This window comes from Maylandia zebra, linkage group LG14, assembly GCF_041146795.1.
Source record: "Maylandia zebra isolate NMK-2024a linkage group LG14, Mzebra_GT3a, whole genome shotgun sequence".
Lineage (NCBI taxonomy): Eukaryota > Metazoa > Chordata > Actinopteri > Cichliformes > Cichlidae > Maylandia > Maylandia zebra.
In genome coordinates this window covers 22,855,985-22,878,318 of record NC_135180.1, presented here as the reverse complement: position 1 = coordinate 22,878,318, position 22,334 = coordinate 22,855,985, and the positions used below count along the sequence as shown (strand labels likewise).

The 22,334-nt window shown below is 41.1% G+C and overlaps 1 protein-coding gene across 1 annotated transcript; it reads left to right on the top strand.

Annotated features, from left to right (window-relative positions):
* The first annotated feature begins 7,476 nt into the window (after positions 1-7,476).
* Positions 7,477-21,172, top strand: egln2 (egl-9 family hypoxia-inducible factor 2). Its single transcript, XM_004543677.6, has 6 exons — positions 7,477-7,782; positions 8,476-9,943; positions 17,847-17,966; positions 18,193-18,329; positions 19,162-19,229; positions 19,345-21,172. The coding sequence occupies exons 2-6, from the start codon at positions 8,714-8,716 to the stop codon at positions 19,395-19,397; spliced, it is 1,608 nt and encodes a 535-aa protein (XP_004543734.2). The 5' UTR covers positions 7,477-7,782; positions 8,476-8,713; the 3' UTR covers positions 19,398-21,172.
* The last annotated feature ends 1,162 nt before the right edge of the window (positions 21,173-22,334 follow it).

Sequence of the window (22,334 nt, the reverse complement as noted above, 5' to 3'; positions counted from 1 at the left end):
AACATCTTTTTTTCTTTGCATCATAGTTGCATCATGTATTTGAGGATGCACTGACACATCGTGTTCACAGATGATGGTTTTAAGCCCATTCAGGAATTTCTACTAATGAACAGTGTCTTTTTAAAAAAAAATCTAGTGCTGCCATATTATTTTGAGCACAACTCCACAGAATCAAGTGTACAACTGCACCTGCAGTGGACGATACTGCTTCAGTGATTAATGCAGATGTAGATGTGCATGTTGTGTTGTGTTGTTCTGCCAAATCAGCCAGGACGAAATGAAACAGCATTTTAAAGAGCAGATTACAAACAAGCTGGACTTTAACAATATTCTGCATTTCTGTCATTTGGGTATTGTGTCAATACTATATAACGGATGTCATTTTTAATGGATTAGCTGTGGTGATGCTGTAGAGATGGAAGTCATAACTAAAACTGACAGTATGTTGTACAAGTTATTTGAAGCAAAGCTAGCAGTACAGTTGGTCCTCCAGTTCTCCCGATTTACATCTTCACCAGCCTCTTTCACTCTCTGTCCTCTTCTACTCCCACCCCAATTTTTTATTTTAAAAGCCATATTCATATTTTAATCACATATTTTTTTCTTAAAACCCTTTTTGTTCTCAGTTTATTGTTTTGTTTGTTTGTTTTATTATGACATATTCTTTTTTGTGTGTTTGGAAATATTTGTCTTTCATTAGCTTCCCATTTCAGACCAGCTCATCACTTTGTCTTCTAGCATCCATTTACTAAATTTCCACCTTTGTGTAGTCTTCTAGAATATTCCCCACTCTCTCTAAACAAAGATAACAGAAATTGTCTGACACTCAAGTCCTGCTCGCTATTTTTAGAGTTAGTGTACATTTCACTGGACTAGCATGACCTTCATCATTTGCGCTGTCACGCGTCCAGCAGCATTTGGCTCTCCTTTCTCAGTTTTGCTGGTCTGGAAAAGTGAAACAAACACTTAAAGAGTAACTGTGTGTAGGACTGACCATGCAGCAAAGCTACTGCACTAAATAATAAACCCAAAACAAAGCTGTGTGCCTATCTGCCAAGGCCTGATTGTGTTTGTCGTGTTCGTGCCTTTGAGAGCATTTTTAATGCTTAATAATGTGGCTTCCTTGGTCATATTATTATATTTTCTACTGTCAGAACATCCAAGAAGTCTGTGTTCAGTTTTTCCAGGTGACTGAAATTATAATGATAGAAAAAAAAGTATAATTTATACTTATGTTAATTTTAGCAAATTTCTGTGTTTGTGTGATGCATATATACAAATCTATGAATGCAACTTGCTAAATAACTTCACCCATTGATTGAATAACTGTCTGTTGTTGTTCCAAAATAAAAGCCATGATCCCTAACTCGAGGTTTTAAATGTAGGTCACAAAGCAATAAGCGACCTCCATTTTTATCTAGTTTAGTTTTGACACACATAGCAACATAAAAAAAGTAAAGAAAAAACATAATATTGTTACAGACGAAAAAATCTGGTGTAGTTTAAGTTTGCATTTAGAGCAGAATTGGTGCAAAGTTGCATCAGATTTTTTGCTTTTCAAGCATGGAAAGAACATCAAAACCAAGACAAAAAGCTTAGATGGTGCAGGTCTCAGCTGTGTGCTAACTCTTTGCTTTTCTCCTTGCTTTCTCCCTGTAGCAAAGATGATAGCAAAAAGGAAATAAAGGGACAGATAGATGGACGGAGGAACAGGAAAGGGGGAGATGTGTATACGTGCGGAGCTGCACTAGTCTGCGTTACATAGTCTGGGGGATTCCAGCCAGCTGCACTGGGAGCACTGACCTTGGCAGCTATTGCTCTGTTTTTCAATCGGCAGGACAAACCAGCGTTAGATGTAAGTGTCAGCTGGTCAGACAAATGATTTACTGACATTTACTGACACAGACTGGAGCTTAACAAGTCAGCGCACGTGTGACCGGTGCAGAAAAATAAATCAAACGTGTTTTCTGAATGTACTAATGTGCTGTTTTCAGCCCGATCATTCACTTCTACCTCACTTCGTTATGCAAGCACTGCAATACAAGTTATAAAATTCTCTGTGCCTCTGCTACAGGATACAGGATGGGAAGCTGTCGGGGTTATTTAACGGTGCAGGTGTGTGAATGTGTTTTTTTCCATTCTTGTTTTTTCCTTCCATTTTGGAGCTGCTTTGCTTTTGATCTCCTGGGAGTCCAGATTTTATTTCTGAGGCGAGTTGTTTTCGCTGACAATAACTCTTGCACTGATTTGTGGAGCCTGCATGCGAGGTTAACCATTTATGCACTTGTTATATCACCATCCTCTGTATGTCCTGCAAAGTCTGGGCTAACTGTTCAGACTCTAGGAGCAAAGCAGGAACTTGCTTACCCTTTATAGTCAAAGCCAGACAATGAATCATCCTGCATCTATCACTGCTATTAAAGCTGTAAGCTGACTCCTGTGGTTGCTTGCCAGCAGCAAATCTTGGAGGGCCCGTGTTATTTTGGTGTCAACTATGCTTACCATGTAGGCTGTAAGATTTGAAAATCACCTAATTAAGACGAATGCTGAATTGTTAAGTCCCATTAAGCACATGTCTATAAGATTAGAGTTAACCTCACGGAAAGTCACACGCTTCCAATGATATCTTGTTTTTCCAACACTGATAAAAATGTCCCACAACTCCGTGATGAGCAACAGCAAAACATATTGATGGGCTGGTCAATACGACGACCTTTCACACTTACTTTGTGACAACTGTGTGAACAAAAACATGATCGACAGACAACAACTGGAACATTTCCTAAATGGTTTTCATGTTGATCCTAAAAATATTGGTTCTTATTAAATAGTGAGGCATCTTTTTTATAGTTTTACATTAGCCTGTGAGCTTTTAACAGCCAGTTAGATTAATGTCATGGAATATTTCAGACTTTAAAGGTATTCCATTACTCGAAATATCGTACATCAGGTGTTTTTTATTTATTCTTCCTGTTAGATTTTACATAATCATATGATGTACATGTATTGTGTTGTGCTGCATGTTTTCAGCTATGAATAGAGCAAATTTCCCTGCTGTTATATAAGCTGGTTATGACCTGAGTCTTCGACAAAGGATGCTCTTTTCGCCTACACTGATGCAGTAACAACAAAATCTGGAATTCAGTTTTGATCTCTGACTGCGAAGTGTTCTTTGCTCAGCCGAGTTCAACGACTCGGTAAATATGTGCCCAGACGCAGTCGATCAAAAGCCTCACGGGTCGCGTTGTAACCTTAACCTGTTTAACTTCATCAGTCCTTCAGCTTCGTCGCAGCGTGTGTGCTCTTCCCCATGAAGAGTGCTTAAATAAATCTATTTTTTTTATTTTGCTTTTCTTTCAAAGAAGTAGACAAGAAGCCCAATATTGATGTCATGTTTGCACACTCACGAGATTATCTCCGTCTGAATTTTATCTTAAAAGACTTTACACAGGAGGCGACAACAAGACTGGTAACAAAATCCACCCGTCCATCATCTTCAGATCCCACTAATCAAGCGTTTTTTTGCTTTTTTAGAAATTTTGTGTGATTAATGTGGACACAATCAAAGCACTGAAACAGGTTTTAGGTGGGTTTTGTGGTTTGCTTAAATCTCAGCTGCCTGCCTAAGAAGAAGAAGTGAAACCAAGTCTTCAGTAAACACAGAGAGCAGTTAATTTAATCTAAGCTTATACAGCTTTTGATAAGAAAGGAACTGGTTGTATTTCCCACAAACTTAAAGCTAAGATGCTAAAACTCACAGTAATTGACTTTGTTTATAGTAAACACACACACACACACACACACACACACACACACACACACACACACACACAGACACACACACACACACACACACACACACGTATACAATGGACACTGTTTTGCATGTGAAAAAGAACATTTTTATAGGGCTCTGCACAATCCTTGGACAACTAAGAATAATGCATTACTCTTATTTATACTTAATTAACTCTGTCTCTCATCCCTTGCTTTTGCACATTTTGCTCTGTTTGCATTCTTATTCTTGTTGGCTACAAATTTCATTTCACCCCATGAATGCATGGAATGGCAATAAAACCCACGAATCATTATTCACTTTCTTGCAGAGCCACCTTTAGCAGCATTAACTTGGTAAAATCACTTTCTGTATGACTTTATCAGTCTCTCACATCATTGTGGGAACATTTTCTTCTTACTCTTCTTTACAAACTTCAGTGTTTCAGCTCATTGTGATTTGTGGCCTTTCATTTATGCACAACTCTTTTAAGCTCTCGCCACAGAATTTCAATCATGTTGAGGTCTGGACTTTCTCTGTGCCCTTGAAGCACCTTAATTCTTTTTTCAGCCCTTCTGTTGTAGATTTGCTACTGTGCTTGGGTTCATTGTCCTATTGCACGACCCAATCTTGACCAAGCTTCAGCTTTCAGACAAATAGCCTCGCATCTGACACTAGAATATGTTGTAATTACATAGGAGTTCATTGTCGAGTGATTGTAAGGTGTCCAGGTCCAGTGGCTTGTAGAGACTGTGATGTAGCTCTGCAGTTGTTTTTTGTTTGTTTTGAGCATTGCAGGATCTGACCTTAGAGTGAATTTGCTGGGATGTTCACTCCTGAAAAGATTCTGACATTCTGCAAACAGGCACCAGAATCTTCCAGACTAGTAAACTGTCAAAATGTCTGCTTTTATAGAGGTGCTAACACTTGCTGATGATCAATACATTGACTGCATTTGATTAGCAGCATCTGGGTGCTACTTACAATCTTATTTCATATTGAAGACATAGGGATGTTTTTCACAGGACTGCAAATCCTGTAAATACTCCTGTAAAAACTGCAACTACTCTACTGCATAAAGTTGCATCATTTTAGATGCAAACGTTCCAGCAGTTGTAAATGTGCTATTAATAGTCTGTTATGGCATCTTAAGACTCAGTATGGGTCCATTAAAAAGCCATTACACGCCTTTGTATGTGTATTTACATAAAATGCATAGCTGCTGATATTATCACGAACATTTCACATGGCTGCTCTCCAAGTCCATACGATTATATAGGGCTGCACTTGAAACACAGGATGCATGCGGCATGCCAATGCTGTGTCAATATGCCCTGCCCCTAATCCCTCAGGGTGAGGCGTTAATCCAGTGCCCTTACCCTTGACCTGACCTCATAACAGAACATTACCTAATTTCCTTTTGCTCTGTGATTAAATGAACTATAAAAAGTCAAATTAAATGCAAATTAGATTACATTCAGGCAACCCCCCCCCCCCCCCCCCCCCCCACCAAAGTGTCTAACCAAACCCATGATGACTACAGATTGAGAACACTTTGTTCGGACTTTGCACTTCTGACTTTTGCACATCAGCCTCTGTGTCATGTGTACAGATGTGCGCCTAAACGTATGCAGACTTACAGTGCTGTGAAAAAGTTTTTGCACCGTCCCTGATTTCTTCGTTTTTTGGCATATTTGTCCCACTTACATGTTTCACATCATCAAACCATGTTAATGATAGACCAAAATAACCTGAGTAAATACAAAATTTGTTTTTTGAATAATAACTTCATTATTTAAGGGAAAACCGCTATCCAAACTTACCTCTCTCTAACAATTGGTTTTGAGTGTGTTTGACTGTGGAATGGTGTGATGTTCGTGAAATATTGTGTTCATTTTATGCCAGACAAGACGAGACTCAAACCTTCCAAAAAGTTCTATCTTTGTCTCATCAGCCCACAGAAGATTTTCCCCAAAGCCCTTGGGGATCGAGAAGGCATTGGCAAATGCAAGATGAGCCTTTTGTGTTCATTTTGGTCTGCAGTGGCTTTCTCCTTAGAACTCTTCCACAGATGCTGTTTTTGCTCAGCCTCTTTCTTATTTTTGACTCGTGAACATTGACCTTTACCGAGAGAAGTGAGGCCTTTACATGTTGTTTTGGGTTCTTCTGTGACCTTCTGTATGGTAGGCTGGCCACTCCCAGGAAAGTTCACCACTATTCCAACTTTTTGAAAATAATGTGCTGTGCTGTGGTTCACTGAAGCCTTAGAAAAGACTCTGTAACCTTTTCCAGAATGAGAGATGTCAATGACTAGGTTTCACAGGTTTTTGTTTCGATTGTGGCATGATGTGTCATTTTTTGACATCTTTTAGGCTACTCAGCTTTGTCAGACAGCTTCTATTTAAGTGATTTCTTGATTCACCATGTCTGGTGGGAATCGGGCTTGATGAGGCTATTAAAATTGAAATCAGATTATCATTAATGGGCCTAATCACAGTTAATCAATGATTTAACAAGAAGGTAGTTGTGTTTTTACACAGAGCCAGGTAGGTTTGGATAGTTGTTTTTTTTTTTTTCTTTCCCTTAACATCTTAAATTTCCAAATTATTATAAACTCTATAGCAGGGATGTCACATCATTTAACTTCTATCTTAGGAGGGCTGAACCAGTGAAACTTCTCTTTCTCTCAGTGTAAAGACGTTTAACCACATGTTTAGCAGTATGATATCTAAACATAAGCAAAAGAAGTGCAGTTTCAACATGCAGTCTCTGTTTTTGTACATGATAATGCTGCTGTAATAAATAAATGAAATCTGGCAGCATAACCCTTCAGTCTCTTCAATGATCTGGGCTTAGATTGTAAGAAATAAATGTTATTTATGTTATTGCCCAGACTTCCAGTTGTTATTTATTTATTTATTCATTTATTTATGTTACCAACTGTAAAACAATAATGATAATTATAAAATGTTATATTAATGTTTAACTATTAAGTGTGTTAGTGTACTATGAATAGCCATGGAGGAGGTCTTTATCTGTTTTGAAACTTTCCCAAAGCTGTCCAGAGGACTCGGTTCAAATGTGTGCCGGCCTTGGCCTTGTGTTGACACCCCTGCTCTACAGATGCTGAGCTGCTGCGGCATCAGCTGAGCTTATATTGATGTTTTTATGATGTTTTATATCAGTATATAAGACGTGGGCATTTGCAGAAAACTATAAAGCCAGCATCTGTGTAATATGCATAGTATCTATCTAAGTACTTGATTTACAAATTGCATGCATTTTGATTCTTCTGCTTCAAACGCATGCAGGTTATCATTTTAATAATTATGTAAACCAGAAAAATCACGTATTGATAGACGGATATTCAGTTTTGCAGATTAAATATTCCAGCGTTATTTTGTGAATATTTGCCCCCGACCAGTACAGTGTAAAGATATTTGTCTGATATTTATCCTACGTTTTTATACTTTCGAGTCAACTTTTCTACATTCTGGTATTGTTTAAATAAATATTAAAATCTTTGAATAACATAAACGCATTATTTTCTATAGTATTTTTCTTTCCTCTCACGGGCGGTTTATGTTATTGCTGCTGTAGGTCGGCTATAGTAGCAAGTAGTCACATGGCCGGCCTGCATGCATGTAAACCGCGGTTGGAGCGAGACACAGAGAGAGAGAGAGAGAGAGCTGTGGGAGGAGGCGAAAGAGAGTAGGGGTGGGGGGAGGCAGACACAAACTAGGGGCGCTCACCGACACAACGGGGAGCGCTTTTTTTGGGTGTTTTGAGGGCGCCTGGCGGATCTCCGGGCTCCTCTTTTCGCCCCTCCGCCCGGTTTAATGTGTCAGGCCGCCGTTGGCTGCCCTCGCCACCTGGATATTATTTATAACCGACAAGAAAATTGGATGGGACGGACGCACGAGCTAGACAATCCCGGAAATAACATGCGTACTCTCAGCCTGTCACGTACGCTCGCCGAGGATTTGCATTGCTGTAGGCTGCCGTAGGTAAGCAGTGGATTGTGCTTTCCCGGCGAGAAATTTCAAACGCTTTTAGACCCCATAACCTGCATATTTAACTTATTTAATACTCTGTGGGACGTTTTTCTTTTTTTAATGGCGTTCAATAAACCAGTTTAGTCTTTCACTCTTTTTTTCAAGGGGCACTTAACAATAGTGGTGCTGCTAAGTTGGTAATGAATGGCAGACAAAGACGAAATATAAATAATTTAATTGGGGTTTCGTCAAAATTTAATACACTTCACGATGTCGAAGCTTATATTGAAAGCTCCTTTTATAGTGCTCATTTTATCCTATATTATATTTTTATTATTTTCGTGTCCATTGTCAAGGTGGTATAGCCCAACTGTGTGTAAAAGTGACTTGTTTTGACCTTCCTTCTTTGTAATGACTAAAATCTGGGTATAAAGCTGCAGTAAATATTAGCCTGCACATTTTTTCATTTTCTTTACACTGATAGCATATGCTTAGGATTGTATTTTTAAAAATGTATAGGCTGCACTGTTTTCTTGCTCCCACTTAAAAAATACTACGAGTAGGCCTATATACCGCATATATAGCCCAAACTAGGAGTTTGTTGCACCACATAAATATTAGGAATTATTTACCTCAGCTCGCTGTGACAGGTGGTCTGCACTGTGCTATTAATAGGTCTAAAGTGTATCGTTTTGCTCTTCACAGAAATGCCCAACACACTCCCAGAATGTATATATAAGACACGGTGACAAACAAACACGCTGCTTCAGAGTATTTAAACCGGAGAAATGGGAGGAATCAAAGGCAGCAGAGGAGGACTTAGTCATGAAACTTCCATCGGTTGCGCCAGGGATCTTCTCCCCCAGAGAGAGCAGCAGCGGCTCAGCTAGAAAATGAGTCGAGGACGTGAAGTACGTGCGCATCCAGCAGATGACGAGATGAAATGGAGAGTTTGGAACAGACGGACCTTGTAAACACAGCCCGCGGATCCGTCGCAGTTTCACACAAGCAGGACAGAGGAGCGAACAGCAGGCAGTTTGTCAGCGGACCGACAGAGATTCACCACACGCACCGGACGGACATGGGGCTTAATGGCTTATGTGCGGCGCCGGTCGGCAGTCCAACCGCGGCGGAGTTGCTCGCGGATCTAGCCTCTCAGACTGACTCCCCGGGAATCACCACCCCAACGAAGCAATGCAAAACCGGCGTGCCGCTCTACAACGGCGGGGTGGTGTCGCCTTCTGCAACTGTAGAGGGCAACCACTCAGGCGTTTTGGCTCAGACGCCAAATGGTTACCCTGCCCAAGTAACGGGGGTGGAGGGGCAAACGGAGGGCCCCGGGTACCCCCTCACCAGCAGAGCCTGCCTGATGGAGAACGGGGACTGGACTGCTCATGAGAAGCACCCGTCAGTAATGCGGAGACTCAATGGTGACTTAAAAACCAGACAGGCACAACAGCAGAAAAAGAGATGTGGGGAGAATCGGGAGATTGGGCCAGAGACTGTTAACAGCCAGAGCGTGGGGTCACCTGGACCAGGAGGTTCTATGGACCCAGTATTCGCTTCAGGGGACTCAGACTGGAAGCGGAGAAGGTTGGTAGAGGGAGGCGTTGCAATCAAATCCACAGAAACCAGCAGAGTGGCTCGAGCAGTCGCCCCTCTCTCAGTTGCTGTCAACTGTGGCAACAGTTCCCATTCCAACCAGTTGGCTTCCTTAACCCACGCTGCCCCTCATAATAATCAGCACAGTGGGCACAGTAAGGTGGCTTCTTCAGGCCTTTCAGCTACACCCGGGGTACATGCTGCCCGTAACCCACCACTTCCTGCAGGGACTGGCTGGTCAGCAGAGCGCATAGCCAAGCAGTACATCGTCCCTTGCATGACGTATTATGGGATTTGTGTAAAGGACAACTTCCTGGGCTCCCAGCTGGGCGACAGAGTCCTGGAAGAGGTGGAGACTCTAAATCAGAATGGGAAGTTTCTCGGTGGGCAGCTGGTGAGCCAGAAGAACATTCCCTCCCTTAACATCAGGGGCGACCAGATCGCCTGGGTGGAGGGGAAAGAGCCCGGGTGCGAGAACATTGGAGTGCTGATGGCTCACATAGATGAGGCCGTCATGTACAGCTCTGCCAATGGACAGCTTGGGAACTGTGTCATCAACGGACGCACTAAGGTGAGAGGAGTGGGGGAGGGGGGTGCGGGTGAGAGGTTTTAAAAGAAACGTGCCAGAGAAAACTGAGGACAATAAAGGATGCCAGAGTAGAGCGTCAGTCTGACCTCATTCAAATTGTGCTAGGCTGTCTTGTCTGCCCTGCTTTACCTTCTATAATGCCGACATGTGGGTAGGCAAACACACACCATCGCACCACATGGGGAGAGTGCGCAGGGCTCCTGCTGATAGGATGTCAAGATGAGCCCTGTGTTTGTGGCACATGCGAGAGGGAGGGGCTGCAGTCCTACTCGCACTAGGTTTAGGCCTGCCGAAGTTTATCTCCCCGTCCTAGTCCCTGCCTTCATACCTCTGGCACCCTAAAGAAGAAGAAAACAAACTCGGGGCTGTATCTCCTCCTGCCATCGCTTTATCTCTGCCAGAATTTTCTATCATCACTTTGACCCACACAAACATGGCACAGGCATGGCAGAGGAGTGTTTGTTTTCATTTCCCTTATCTTATATCTCATGCCACGTGAGCAGCATTTTTTTTCCCCCTTATTTTACTTTAGCATCACTACGTGACCCAGTTTTTCCATTGATATTTTTCAGACACAGTGCACAATTATCAGAGTGCGGCCCTCAGGAATGAGCCCCAAAATTACAAAATACTTCCCCAATAGTTTGGGAAAAACATTGTAGAAGAGCAAAGAAAAAAAAAGAATTGAATTTTGTTAGTCTTTTTCCATGTGTTTATCTCTGTGTATATCTGTTAGGGGCACTGTATGCTCGCCCCCTGTCTGTGTTTTACACGCCAGTCTGGGCTGGGGTTTTTTCCCTTTGTTTTTTTTTGTTTTTTTTACTCCTGTTGAAATGCGCAACCTGTTTTATGTGGAAAAGACGTCCAGGATGGCTCTTGATGTTGACCAAATGTGATCTGATCTGAAAAAATAGACACATTAGTGCTCCGCATTGGAAAGCTGTTGCCTGCAATCTGGCAACCACACAAGTCTTTGCAGCGGTGTAGCAAATTAGCCAGCATTTATCTTTATGTCTATGCAAAATACAACACACAGATGTAAAAAGTTGCTTGAAACCATGTCAAACAACTGTTTTGTTGTTTGACATAATAAAACATGGATGGATGGATATTCTTTTTTCACCTCTATTTCCATAGTGCTTCCTTCACAACCTTGCTAACTCTGCTCAACTGCACATAGCACCTTGCCCTAAATGCATGTCTTACCATTTACGTCAGCTTGAGACTGTTTAAACGAGGTCTGTTGTGCTTATCTCACTGCAGCCGCCTTTGCTCCCTTAGACTTGGGCCGACAGCGCTGCTTCAGTAAAGTGAAGCCACTTTAACATAATGCCTGAGCAGAGCTGTGTAAGGGTAACACATGCCCAGTTTTCCACAATTACCCCCATCCCTGCACTTCAGAGTGCAAAAACGGTAACAGTAAGGTCTTGTGCATTGCTGTTGAATGGCATTCTGCCGTGTAGCCTGTCTCACATTAGAAAACACTCTTTATCTTTTGACACTTTAAGCTGCAGCTTACTTTCATGACAGAAGTGGATTTATCTTTGAAGTCAATAACGCATCGAAGGTGTTACTTCGATCTTGAAAACAACAACAACAAAAGAGCAAACACTTAACCCTGGAAACAGTATGCAAATCTTCAATGCAGAACTTTAACGCTGTAAATGTAAAATGTGCTGATTCCAGTTTCTGCAGTGCCATGAAATTAGGAGGACAGTGAGTCAATCTTGGTTGATTATTAGATCCCACTGTTTTATTGTGAAGGATAATACATCCTTCACAATGTATTGTGTTAACTTTTACCTACTTGGTCATCTATTCTCTCTTAGATGGGATAACAAACCGAGTGACCCCTTGGTGAAAATGTTCGAGACCTAAACGGCAGTTGTTCCCAGGCCAAAATCACATTGTGCGCTCTTGGTGCATAAAAATAAAAGGAAAAGGTCCGTGCCGCATAGTACAAAATGTCCTGACGGGGTGTTTGTGTGGATTAGTGCGAGAGACAGCATTGCAATAGGTGCAATTGTGGAGTGAGCATGAAAGAAAGAGGAAGTGATAAGGAAAGGAAAAGAGGCAGTACAGAATACAGATACATGGAAGGGGCACCGTGTGGGTACTGTGGGGTACGTCCTCTCGTCTCATTGTCCAGAGTGCACTTGTATTTTTTCCTTCTTCTTGGTGTTCTGCTCTTCTTCTCGTCTTTTCCTTTTCTCCACATTTTCATTTCCCATGTCCTTTACTCCCTTTCTCCTTTCCCGTTTTATCAAGCCCCTTATTTGCTACTTGGGCAAAATATTTCCCTGCCGTTACCTTGGTAACAGGCCCATACAGAGTAGAGCTGCGCATTGTGTATGAAAGAGATGAGGAGAGGAAAAAGAGGGCCTGGCAATGCCCAAAATAATGCCGCACCAGCAGTAAGTAGCACTTTTTTCCCCCAAGCCTGTCTACTGTTAGTCAGCAGAAGGCCGGTTTCGCTGCCTGTGAGAACGTGGGGGGGGGGTGAAGGCAAGGATTATAGTGTTAACAAAAGGAATGGTAATGTAGTTTACATGACCCAAGGTGATACTGGGAAAGTCTCAAAGATAAGGGATGGGTTAGAGGAGATGTGAACGTGCAGTGGATCAGGGGGTAAAGGGAAGACAGTGATGAGTAAGCGAGAAAGGGCGATGCAGCAGAAGCTTGGCATATTAGGACTGTCTGTCTTCTGCAGTAAAGTGTCCTTAGATGCCCCTCCTAGAGCTCAGCAGTGCCACCGTGCAGGCAGGAGCCAGAAGTCATATACTAACACGCAGGCTAGTCACTGAGTTCCTAGCATGGATGGATGAATGGTTGGATTTTCAGTTTTTAAATCAATTTAATTTCCTTTCAGATAATCTATGGTAAATAGAACCAGATTTTAGTTTTAACAGTTAACATTTGGTTTCCCTTTGATGACAAGTTGGTGTTTATAAGGACGCTCGCCTATCATTTTGAATGCATCTTAATGTGATGTTATGCAAGGTCCACTACTCTAAAGGACCCAGGCTTGGTGCATAATATGTGGAGCTGCTAATTTTTTATTTAAAAAAAAGAAATAGTGTATCGTGTACATGCAAATGCTAACACCTACAGAAATAGTCGTTTGACTGTGTTGCTTAGGCTAATATTCAGGGCTGACTCATACATAATGAGTGCAACTGTGGCTATAGTGTGACTGACTCATAAGGGCACAGCCTATGATCTCACCATTTTTTTTTTTTTTTTTGGTTTCCTTTGTGTTATGTTCACACAACCCCGAGTAATATACTGTTAACACTAGAGGCTGTTTATTATATTTGAATATGATTGTGTTTCTAACCATTTATATCTTGTCATGCGGCAATGTCTCCAAATGCGATAGTGCTGTGTTGATGTGATTCAGCTTTAGAGGCTCACATTTTGTAACCTTAATGACAAATTTGTTTTGTTTTTTTTAATTAGGCGAGGGAAAGAGGGGTCTACCGCCTCTTTCAAAACACTCACAGAGTTGCAGTGAATCCAGAGCCTGGGCATGTTAGCAGATATTGGCTATTCTTGAATGGGAGAGTGACACTCACTTGGATCACAGTATTGCTGGTTACGATATGCTGCTAGGGAACAATTATAGAGTTATTGTTTGAACTCACCTAGTCCAAGTCACACCCCTTCTCACACACTCTAAAACCATCCTTCAGCTTATATGAGCAGCAAACTAGATGTGAATCTGGCTAAGCAGCGGGCCGTGACATCAAACTGGAAGGACGGCAGAGATATGAGCTGGGAGTGGCAGAGCAGTTCAGCCTTATTCCGTTTTATTCACCTGGGCTCTTATCTCATTCTCAATTTGGAAGAAATTAATAATCTCTTTTTCTGCCTTATATGAAATCTCCTGCTCTCCCGGCTGCTTCTGAGTAATCAGTTTTGAAAATGGAGCAAAAATACTGTGCTGCTTGACAGTTAGTGACTCAGCAGGTCTCAACTGTGGAATTGAAAAAGATTTGTTTTACCGAAGAGTCCTTGAGCAGCTCCAAAACATTCACCATCAATGACTTGTTGACTTTGATTCACGTTTTCCATTCATCCGAAAGGGCTCAGGGCTGCCACACGGCAAAATGTGGTGGAGATTGAGGACTTCTTTTGGCCTGCTAACACACTTCTCTTATGTTTTCATAGCATAGAGTTTGGGAGACATGCACAAGGCTTGTGGGATCCGCAGGGGACTTTAAAATAGTAATGTTTGCAATCGTAAGGAGTAACCGATCTGTGCAGTCTATATCTGTTGCAGCAGATGAGTAATATGACTCAAAGAGGATTTTAAAACAGTTTACTTGAAGGTTAACAAATCCTGAAATGTTTATAGAAACATAACTACCACCAAAACCCAGACTGAAAACTTTTTGTTTCTGAAATTCTCCTTAGCGTTTGGAGTCATCACAGTCAACTTGCAACATTTTCGCTGCTGTGCGTCACACGCATAAAAATGCCTTCCCTCTCTTTTACTCGATCACCTTGGCAAACGGCAATGCCTGTATTTGTTCAGCCACCCCCTCACCCAGCCCCACCCCCCACCTCCACCATAATTCCCTTTATCTGAATATGCATGTGGCATTGGAGTTTATTTTTGTTCTCCTCCAGAACAGCTTGTTCTGCCTGCCTGCCCGTCACCTGGGTATCTACCCAGAGCTGCCATTAGAGCATTAATGCTGGTCCCGGGCAGGCATGTGGTTGGTGCAAGTTAGACTTGAACTTACTGAGGGGAGAGATGAGGAGGTGAGGAGGGCCAGAAATGACAGATAGGATCAATTTGTGCTGTTTAGCTGACCGAGTATTGTGTGTCTGTGGGTGTCTTTGCAACTGACAGGTGTAGACTGATGCAATGTGGATGTATATGAAACTTATTTGAATACTATCGTTGTGTTAGAAAACTTTTTTTTTTCACCTCAGGTAGGTTTAAAGTAAAAAATAATAATAAAATAAAACAATAACTCATCTTCTAAATTATATACCCTTCTTGTGTACGCTTTGATAGCCACAGTGTATCAGTGTGTGTTTAATGTGTTTATGCTTCAGGGCTAGGCCTGAGGTGCCTGATGCGGCATATCACATGTTAATTGTGGTTAATTACAGCTGTTAAGACAGTTTGGGGGCATTTATGGGGGAAACCATACTTCCTCGAATACATGCACACCCAAAATATTTACACTCATTGTTAAAAAAATCTAATTTGTCATTGAGTATCAAAATGTCTGGTATGCCATTTTCCCGTTCTCAATAGCTGCGATTCAGATGATCACAAACTGCCTACCAGAATCCACTCTGCTTCAAAGATAGCTGCCATTAAAATAAAACTACTTATAAAAATTATACTCATAAGTATTCTAAACCTGAATAGTTTCCTTTTTGAATTAAGTCAAAACCAAAGTATACCTTTATACAGTTTGCTGTCTGTTTAATGACAGAGTGCATATTTATCCTTTGCACAACAGAGCAGCTTCTTGTCTGCACAAAAGGGCACGTACCCCCACAAGACCGATCAGCTGTTATCACTGTGGTACAAGGTCAGCAGCAGAAGGTAATATGTGAACTTGACAGTGACAGCAGGGTGCTAAAAGTAGACTCCTGTCTGGTATTTTCTTCTTCTTGTCACTGTTTGGCATGAAGATGTTGCCAAGTCAACAAGTAGAGGTCCTAAGGGTTAGCACATCAAAACAAACGATCAGTTGTTCAAAAAAAGCCGAAAATGACCAATTATAAGGCAAACCTTTTCTTTTTTTTTTTACACTCCTCAGCCGTAAAAGGCTGACGGGCTATTGTCACTTCACTGGATGGGTGGCTTGGACAACTTAGTTTATGACTGCGATAGAATTCACAGAATTAGAGGCGTCATAGGAGCTTATACTGATGCCATAAGTATGTCTACTGCACGTCATGGATAAGTTTGAATATCAGTGACCTCAACCCCAAAGAGTCAGAGGTCATATTTTTCTGAAAATCTTGTAAATGCAATAACTAAAAAAGGAAGTCACCTAAGATTTTCAAATAGATACTTTAGGTCTATCTACTAAAAATCTCGGACAGGTTTGAATCTCACTGATCTCGATCTCAAGGTCAGAGGTCAGGTTTTCTTAAAAAATAAAAATAAAAATATCTTGTGAATGCAATAACTCACGAACAAGGCGACGTATGGTTTTGAAAACAATGCCATTGGTACATCTAATAGAAATCTCAAGACGAGTTCTAATCCTGGTGACCTTGACATCAAAGTCAAAATAACCCAAGAGAGTGCCTGGTTCTCCTGGAAATTTGTAAAAGGGTGTTGTTGTTGTTGTTGTTGTTGTTGTTGTTGTTGTTGTTGTTGTTGTTGTTGTTTTTTTTTTGTTTTTTTTCTCTTCCCACTGTCATCGAGTACTTGCTCATAGGGGTCATCTGATTGTTGGGAGCTTTTTCTGTATTATTGTAGGGACTCTGTTGAAATAAATTCTAAGTAAAGCGACACTTCTGATGATCATAAGCAACACACCCAAATATCCGTTTTTCATTTTGTACAATTAGTCTGCTCATTTTGACATGGACACCGTTTGGCAGTCTGAGTCGAGAAGAAGAGGTCTAGAGGTTAATGAGCGCTAACTCTGAGCACTGGTCAGTAATGAGAGCAGACAATTGTTGCCAAGCAGAGTCACACAATCAAGCTCACTTTTCTATGAAGCCCAGCAAGAGGAGCAGGAAAGCATGCATCAAAGCTCTCCTCCACAAAGTGTTACAGTCACTTTTGAGTTTCACAAACAACACTAGGGCAGGTGTGTTTGTCTTAGAAATCTATGTGAGCAGGCTTTCATTTCCTAAGGGTACAAGTTGCACACTGTAGTACAAGAACTTAAACGATAGCATCAGCTGAGTTAAATCAATACTGTGGCATTGCAGAAGCTGTTAGCAATGAATAATAGTATTGCTCAGCTGAGCTAAAGTGATGCGCTGACTCGTATTGTAAGCTTTGCTTCCCATGCAGAACAGTATAAGTCAAGACAATGACAGTATCTTCTTCTGTTGTCAACCTGGAGAGATAATAATGAAATCGTTACTTTACACGCTGCCAAATGCATCAGCCACAATCTCCGCTAGCAAAAGCTGATGTCAGTGAGTAAGTGAATCGGCTATAGATTTTTCATATATTGAGGAGACTTAAAGCCAGAGGAGACAGTTTGGAAAGTTACTGAAGCACAAATATGCCCCAGTTAATCTGAAGAATATGTCACACAGCCTTGTATGTATCATATTTTGGCACAGCTCTATTTTTTAGCCTACAGCCACGTGGCCCTGTAGTGGCCCTCGTCTGGAATGCGCATTGAACGAAGGACTTTTCACGCAGGTCTCAGTTCCCTCTGTCTCCCCAGAGAAAGCAGTGCTCTCCTGCTTCACAGCCTCCAACTCTCAGACGTCAAGCAGGGGAAATACCAGCGTGAAACCATTGTTTGCAGATCGTTTCTTTGCTGAACTCTGACATATTTCTTTGCTTTACTGCGCTGCCCACTTAATAACACTATGGAAAATATTAAATATTCAAATAGTTCTCGTGTGTGTGTGTGTGTGTGTGTGTGTGTGTGTGTGTATATGTGTATAGATAGATAGATAGATATGGTGGTGTGGTTTACTGCAGAGGGTTCGAAAAGCCAAATGTGAGAGATGATTAGAGCAGGAGATGAGGAGGAGGGTAGCTGCATCATTCCTGCACTGCATCACTCGTATCTTCTGCTAGTGGCCGACCTTTCAAACAGTCCTGCCTCTACGTTACAAATATGGCTGAAGAATAAAAATCAAAAGTTAACTCTGTGTTTTTTGTTATAATGGTGTATCAAGTTATAACTAATGATCCCATTTCTTCTGTTTTTAGGCCATGGTTGCCTGTTACCCAGGTAACGGGGCAGGGTACGTGCGCCACATTGACAACCCTAACGGTGATGGACGGTGCATCACCTGTATCTACTATCTTAACAAGAACTGGGATGCCAAGGTACATTTTTTTCCACTATTTGTTTCACTCAGTTGAAATGAGAAAAACAAGTTAATCATCATTAGTTTATATGTGCATCTAATGTTATTGCATTATTATTATTATTATTATTATTATTATTATTATTATTTTGTATTTGGTAACCCGGGTAAACCCTCAGGGATTCGCATTATGTACTTTGGAAATAAGTATTTCTGTTTCTGTTATGCATTTGTCTTGTTTGTAGAAACAAGGTGGGTTGCTGCAGATCTATCCTGAAGGCAAAAATGTGGTAGCCAAAGTTGAACCTCTCTTCGACCGGCTGCTCATCTTCTGGTCTGACCGCAGGAACCCACATGAAGTTAGGCCAGCCTACTCAACTCGGTTAGTAACACGTGCACATTAATTCATGTAAAATCATGCAATGGGTTATTGGCAGCTAACTGTCTTCTGTTGCTCAGTTCTATAAGTACATCATAATTAACATACAGTTTAGGCTTTTTGTGCAGAAACCAATATATGTTTTTATCAAAACTATTCCAGCAGGTTAAAAAAAGATTACATTTATATTTTCCCTTCGCTCCCCTCTCTCTATTCTCATTTTACTTCAGCGTGGTCATTGTCGGTGTCTTTCTACAGTTGATTACGTGTGTGTATAGAAAACTGGGTTTCACATGGGTTGAAGTTTCCTTGATGCTCACACGAGATAATTCGGACCCACTTTACAGACCGACGTAAGCGTTTGCATGTTTACAAGGTCACGTGGCACGTAGCCTTTTACTCTCCCATCTCCTCTCCTCTGCGTCTTGACTGCTGGGGGGCGAGGTGGGGCCGGAGGCAGGAAATATGTGTTTCCTGAGGAGGTCGGTGGGAGGGAGTGGGGAGGAAGGTTCGATTGCAGGACTCGTGCTGGAAAGGCAAAGACATGAGAGACAGGAATAAACAATACAGCCCCACAGGAGAGATGAGAAACAGCAAGAATTAACCCTATGCTGCCTGTGACGTCTGCGGCCTGGTCGACTTTAGTTTTTATTTGTTTCTTTTGTGACATTGTGACTGTTACGACCATTGTGTTCCTGCTTTATCAATTTATAAAATTCACAGACAATGTCTCTTTTTCTTCTTCTTCTTTTTTTCCCCCCCTTTTTGAGCCATAGTTCTTTGTCCATAAAAAGATGAGCTTTTATTCTTATTTCAGCCTTTTTGTCTCTTGCAGCTATGCCATCACAGTCTGGTACTTTGATGCCAAAGAGAGAGCAGAGGCTAAAGAGAAATACCGATTGGGTGAGTTTTCTGTTTTTACTCTTCTTGGTTGTGAGCAGCGTTACTTCTTGTTTCATTTGGTGTAATTTGTTGCTGCATGACGATTAATATGCCTTTTCTGTTCTTGCATCCATAGCAACAGGACAGAAAGGTGTTCAAGTGCCTGTCACTCAAAACAGCAGGATATAAATCTCATCTAGTGACTGGAGAGCACTCTCAGAGCATTACGTGCCTTCCTTAACTGTTAATGGACATTGTGATCATTAAGAGAGATGCCGTTAAGCTATTCATCACCACAGCTCTTCAAGTGTCGGCTGTCAGAGTCACATCACAGCCCGTGATGTAATATTTTTGCTGCCCTATGACCGGGCTGCTGAAACGTAGAGCACAGCGAGCAGGATTGTATGGCAAAGGTCATATTTGCACGTCGTGGCAGAAGAAGAAGGAAAATTACTCGAGCTTCTCACTGAATCGCCTATGAACACAGCAAGCTGAAAAACATTATTGCAGTTTTTGCCTGTTCAGTTATCAGCGGTGTATTGAGATATCAACGTTTTTACTCTGCTCTCGTGTATTTTTTTCCCAAGTGAAACACAAAGAGCAAAAGTGGTAAATCAATGGAAGCACAGTAGAAATCAATGCCATGAGATTCTTTGCTCCCTCTCGACTGTAAGACAGTGCCCTTGTCTCATGATGTGGGCAAGACAAAAGAAATGGGCCATGACAACGCAAAGAGTGGCTGTCAGCCACGATGCAGTGGACAGCCGCGCCGTGGCACTCATTCGGTCCTGGCTGAAGGACTAAGTCTTGCATGGGGACAGCTCTACACCATAGTTTGACACTGTATAGCACACTATGTAGGGTTCATAACGTGTGGGCTCTTTTGCAACAGCCTCTCAAAATGTTAGTGCAGTAAAAACACAAATCCAGCATGAACCTCTTTTTTTTTTTTTCTTTTTTTTTTTTTTAATCTTTAGTAGATACAATGTGTGTGTAACAGATTTTCAAGAAGTAAAGCTGTTCTACATACTTGATGGAGAGTCCTCTGTAAATGACTGAAATTCACAGCTCACATATGAGGCAAGATGTTCACTGACAGTGGACAATACAGGGTTTGAAGAAACTGTGTGTGTGTGTGTGTGTGTGTGTGTGTGTGTGTGTGTGTGTGTGTGTGTGTGTGTGTGCGCGCGCGCGCGCGCGCGTAGATCCAGCTTGATTCTTAACTGTTCTTAACAAAATGGAAACAACAAGTTACCGTCAGTGTGGATGCTGTTGAACAAATCTACCCACCCCCTTAAAAGAAAAAAAAGAGGCACACAAAAACAAAAGATGGATAGCAAAAAGAATCAGATGTCTAAGTTAAACTTAGCAGTAATTAACAGAACGATTAATCTCAGTCAGTCTGCGTGCTCGAGACCTTTTCATATACAAAGCACAGAGTAAACATACACTGTATAAATGAACAAACAGCCAGGTGAAAATATTGCCTACTCGTGTGTGGGATTGAGTATTTGTGTGTAAATGTGCACGTGTCCGTCAGATTCCAGTGTCTTGAAGAGGGCTGCAGGTATTCTCTCAGTGTATCTTAGATTGATTGAAGAGAAGGTTGTTTTTTTTTTTTTAATTAAAAAAAAAAAGCACTTTATTGTTTAAAATTGCCATGCGTGAATGATAGAGGGGGAAAACATGATTACAAATGTAGATTAATGACTTTATGCTGTGTATAATATGATTCATTCAAATGCAATAGAAACTAAAACAATGAGAAAGAATGGAAGCTGTCTTTTTAAAAAAAATGTATTTAATTAAAATGTTTCTGTTTTGTACACGAAAATTGTAATTGATCTACTGGGCGGGGGAGAAAAAAAATTCTAACCTGAATTGTAGTTTAACTTGCTTTCTCTTCATCTTAGATGAGAGAGCATCTTCCAGTACATTTTTAAATAAACATGTTTTCCAATGCAGTAATCTCATGTGAACTTTGTAAAGCATTGTGACTATAACAAGTGACTTGATCTCCAAATATCGTATAAATGTGTGCTTATATTAAAATAAAATGTCAAGCTCTTTTTTCAATGTTGCACACAATGTTCCAAGGCCAGTTCACCAAAGTGAGTATCTGTCTTTACACAGAGAGCATCAGGAAACCGATAACGTGTCGGTCCTTATGATTCATAATAAAAAATCCTAACTAGCAGGCTCAGTGTTGCAGATTTAAATGTTCATAGGCAAGTTGTTAAGGGTACGCCTGATCCAACAAGCGTCTCTAATTAAAGTTTATTATAAAGCGTCTTTTACAAAGTGCCTGACACCAAAAGAACCTTAAATAGAAGAAAAACGGCTAAACGGATGCTTAAATGGTACAAGGCCAGAGATATGATTACCCAAAGTGTCTTTAGCTAGAGTTTTTTTGTTTGTTTGTTTTTAAAACCTTCTGAAGCAAAATTAGGGGAACAATTAGTGAAAAGGTTTGGGAGCCTCCACCCCAAAACCCCAACCTCCATGTGTTTTAAGTGACTATATGGGACCAGCAGTAGCAAACAAAGGCCTAAGGGACCAGTTGGAATAGTGGGTCGATAAAAGCTGTGCGATGTACTGGGGTGTGTTACAATTCAAAGCTTTAATAGTTAATATGAAACTGACAGGAAGCCAGTGAATAGATTTTAGAATTTGGGAGATATGAGGCCTTCCCCTTGAATCAGTTAAAAGATGTGCAGCTGCATTTTGGGCAGTTGGCAGTATAAAGATGATTTGTTGAGACGGTTAAATTGAGAGTTTAAATAATTTGAGTAAGAAAAGATAAAAGCATGAACAATTTGATCCAACTCTGCCTTGGAAATAACACACATTAACTTATCAGGGTTCCTTGGATGAAAAAGTGACAGATGAATTATCTTCCTGGCATAACAGTTTGAAGACAGGGAATTGTCCAAGACAACCCCAAAGTTACGTGCAGCACTGTGCGCTCACTTGTTACCTTATTTATAGTTTGGACTTGAGCAATACAGCTCTCCAGTATTTCTGAGGATCTTTCAGGTTTTTTTTCTTCAAACCTAAGGACATGTTTTTCTAAAAGTCTGTCACAAAACATATTTGTTCCCAATTCCTCAGTTGAATCTAATGATA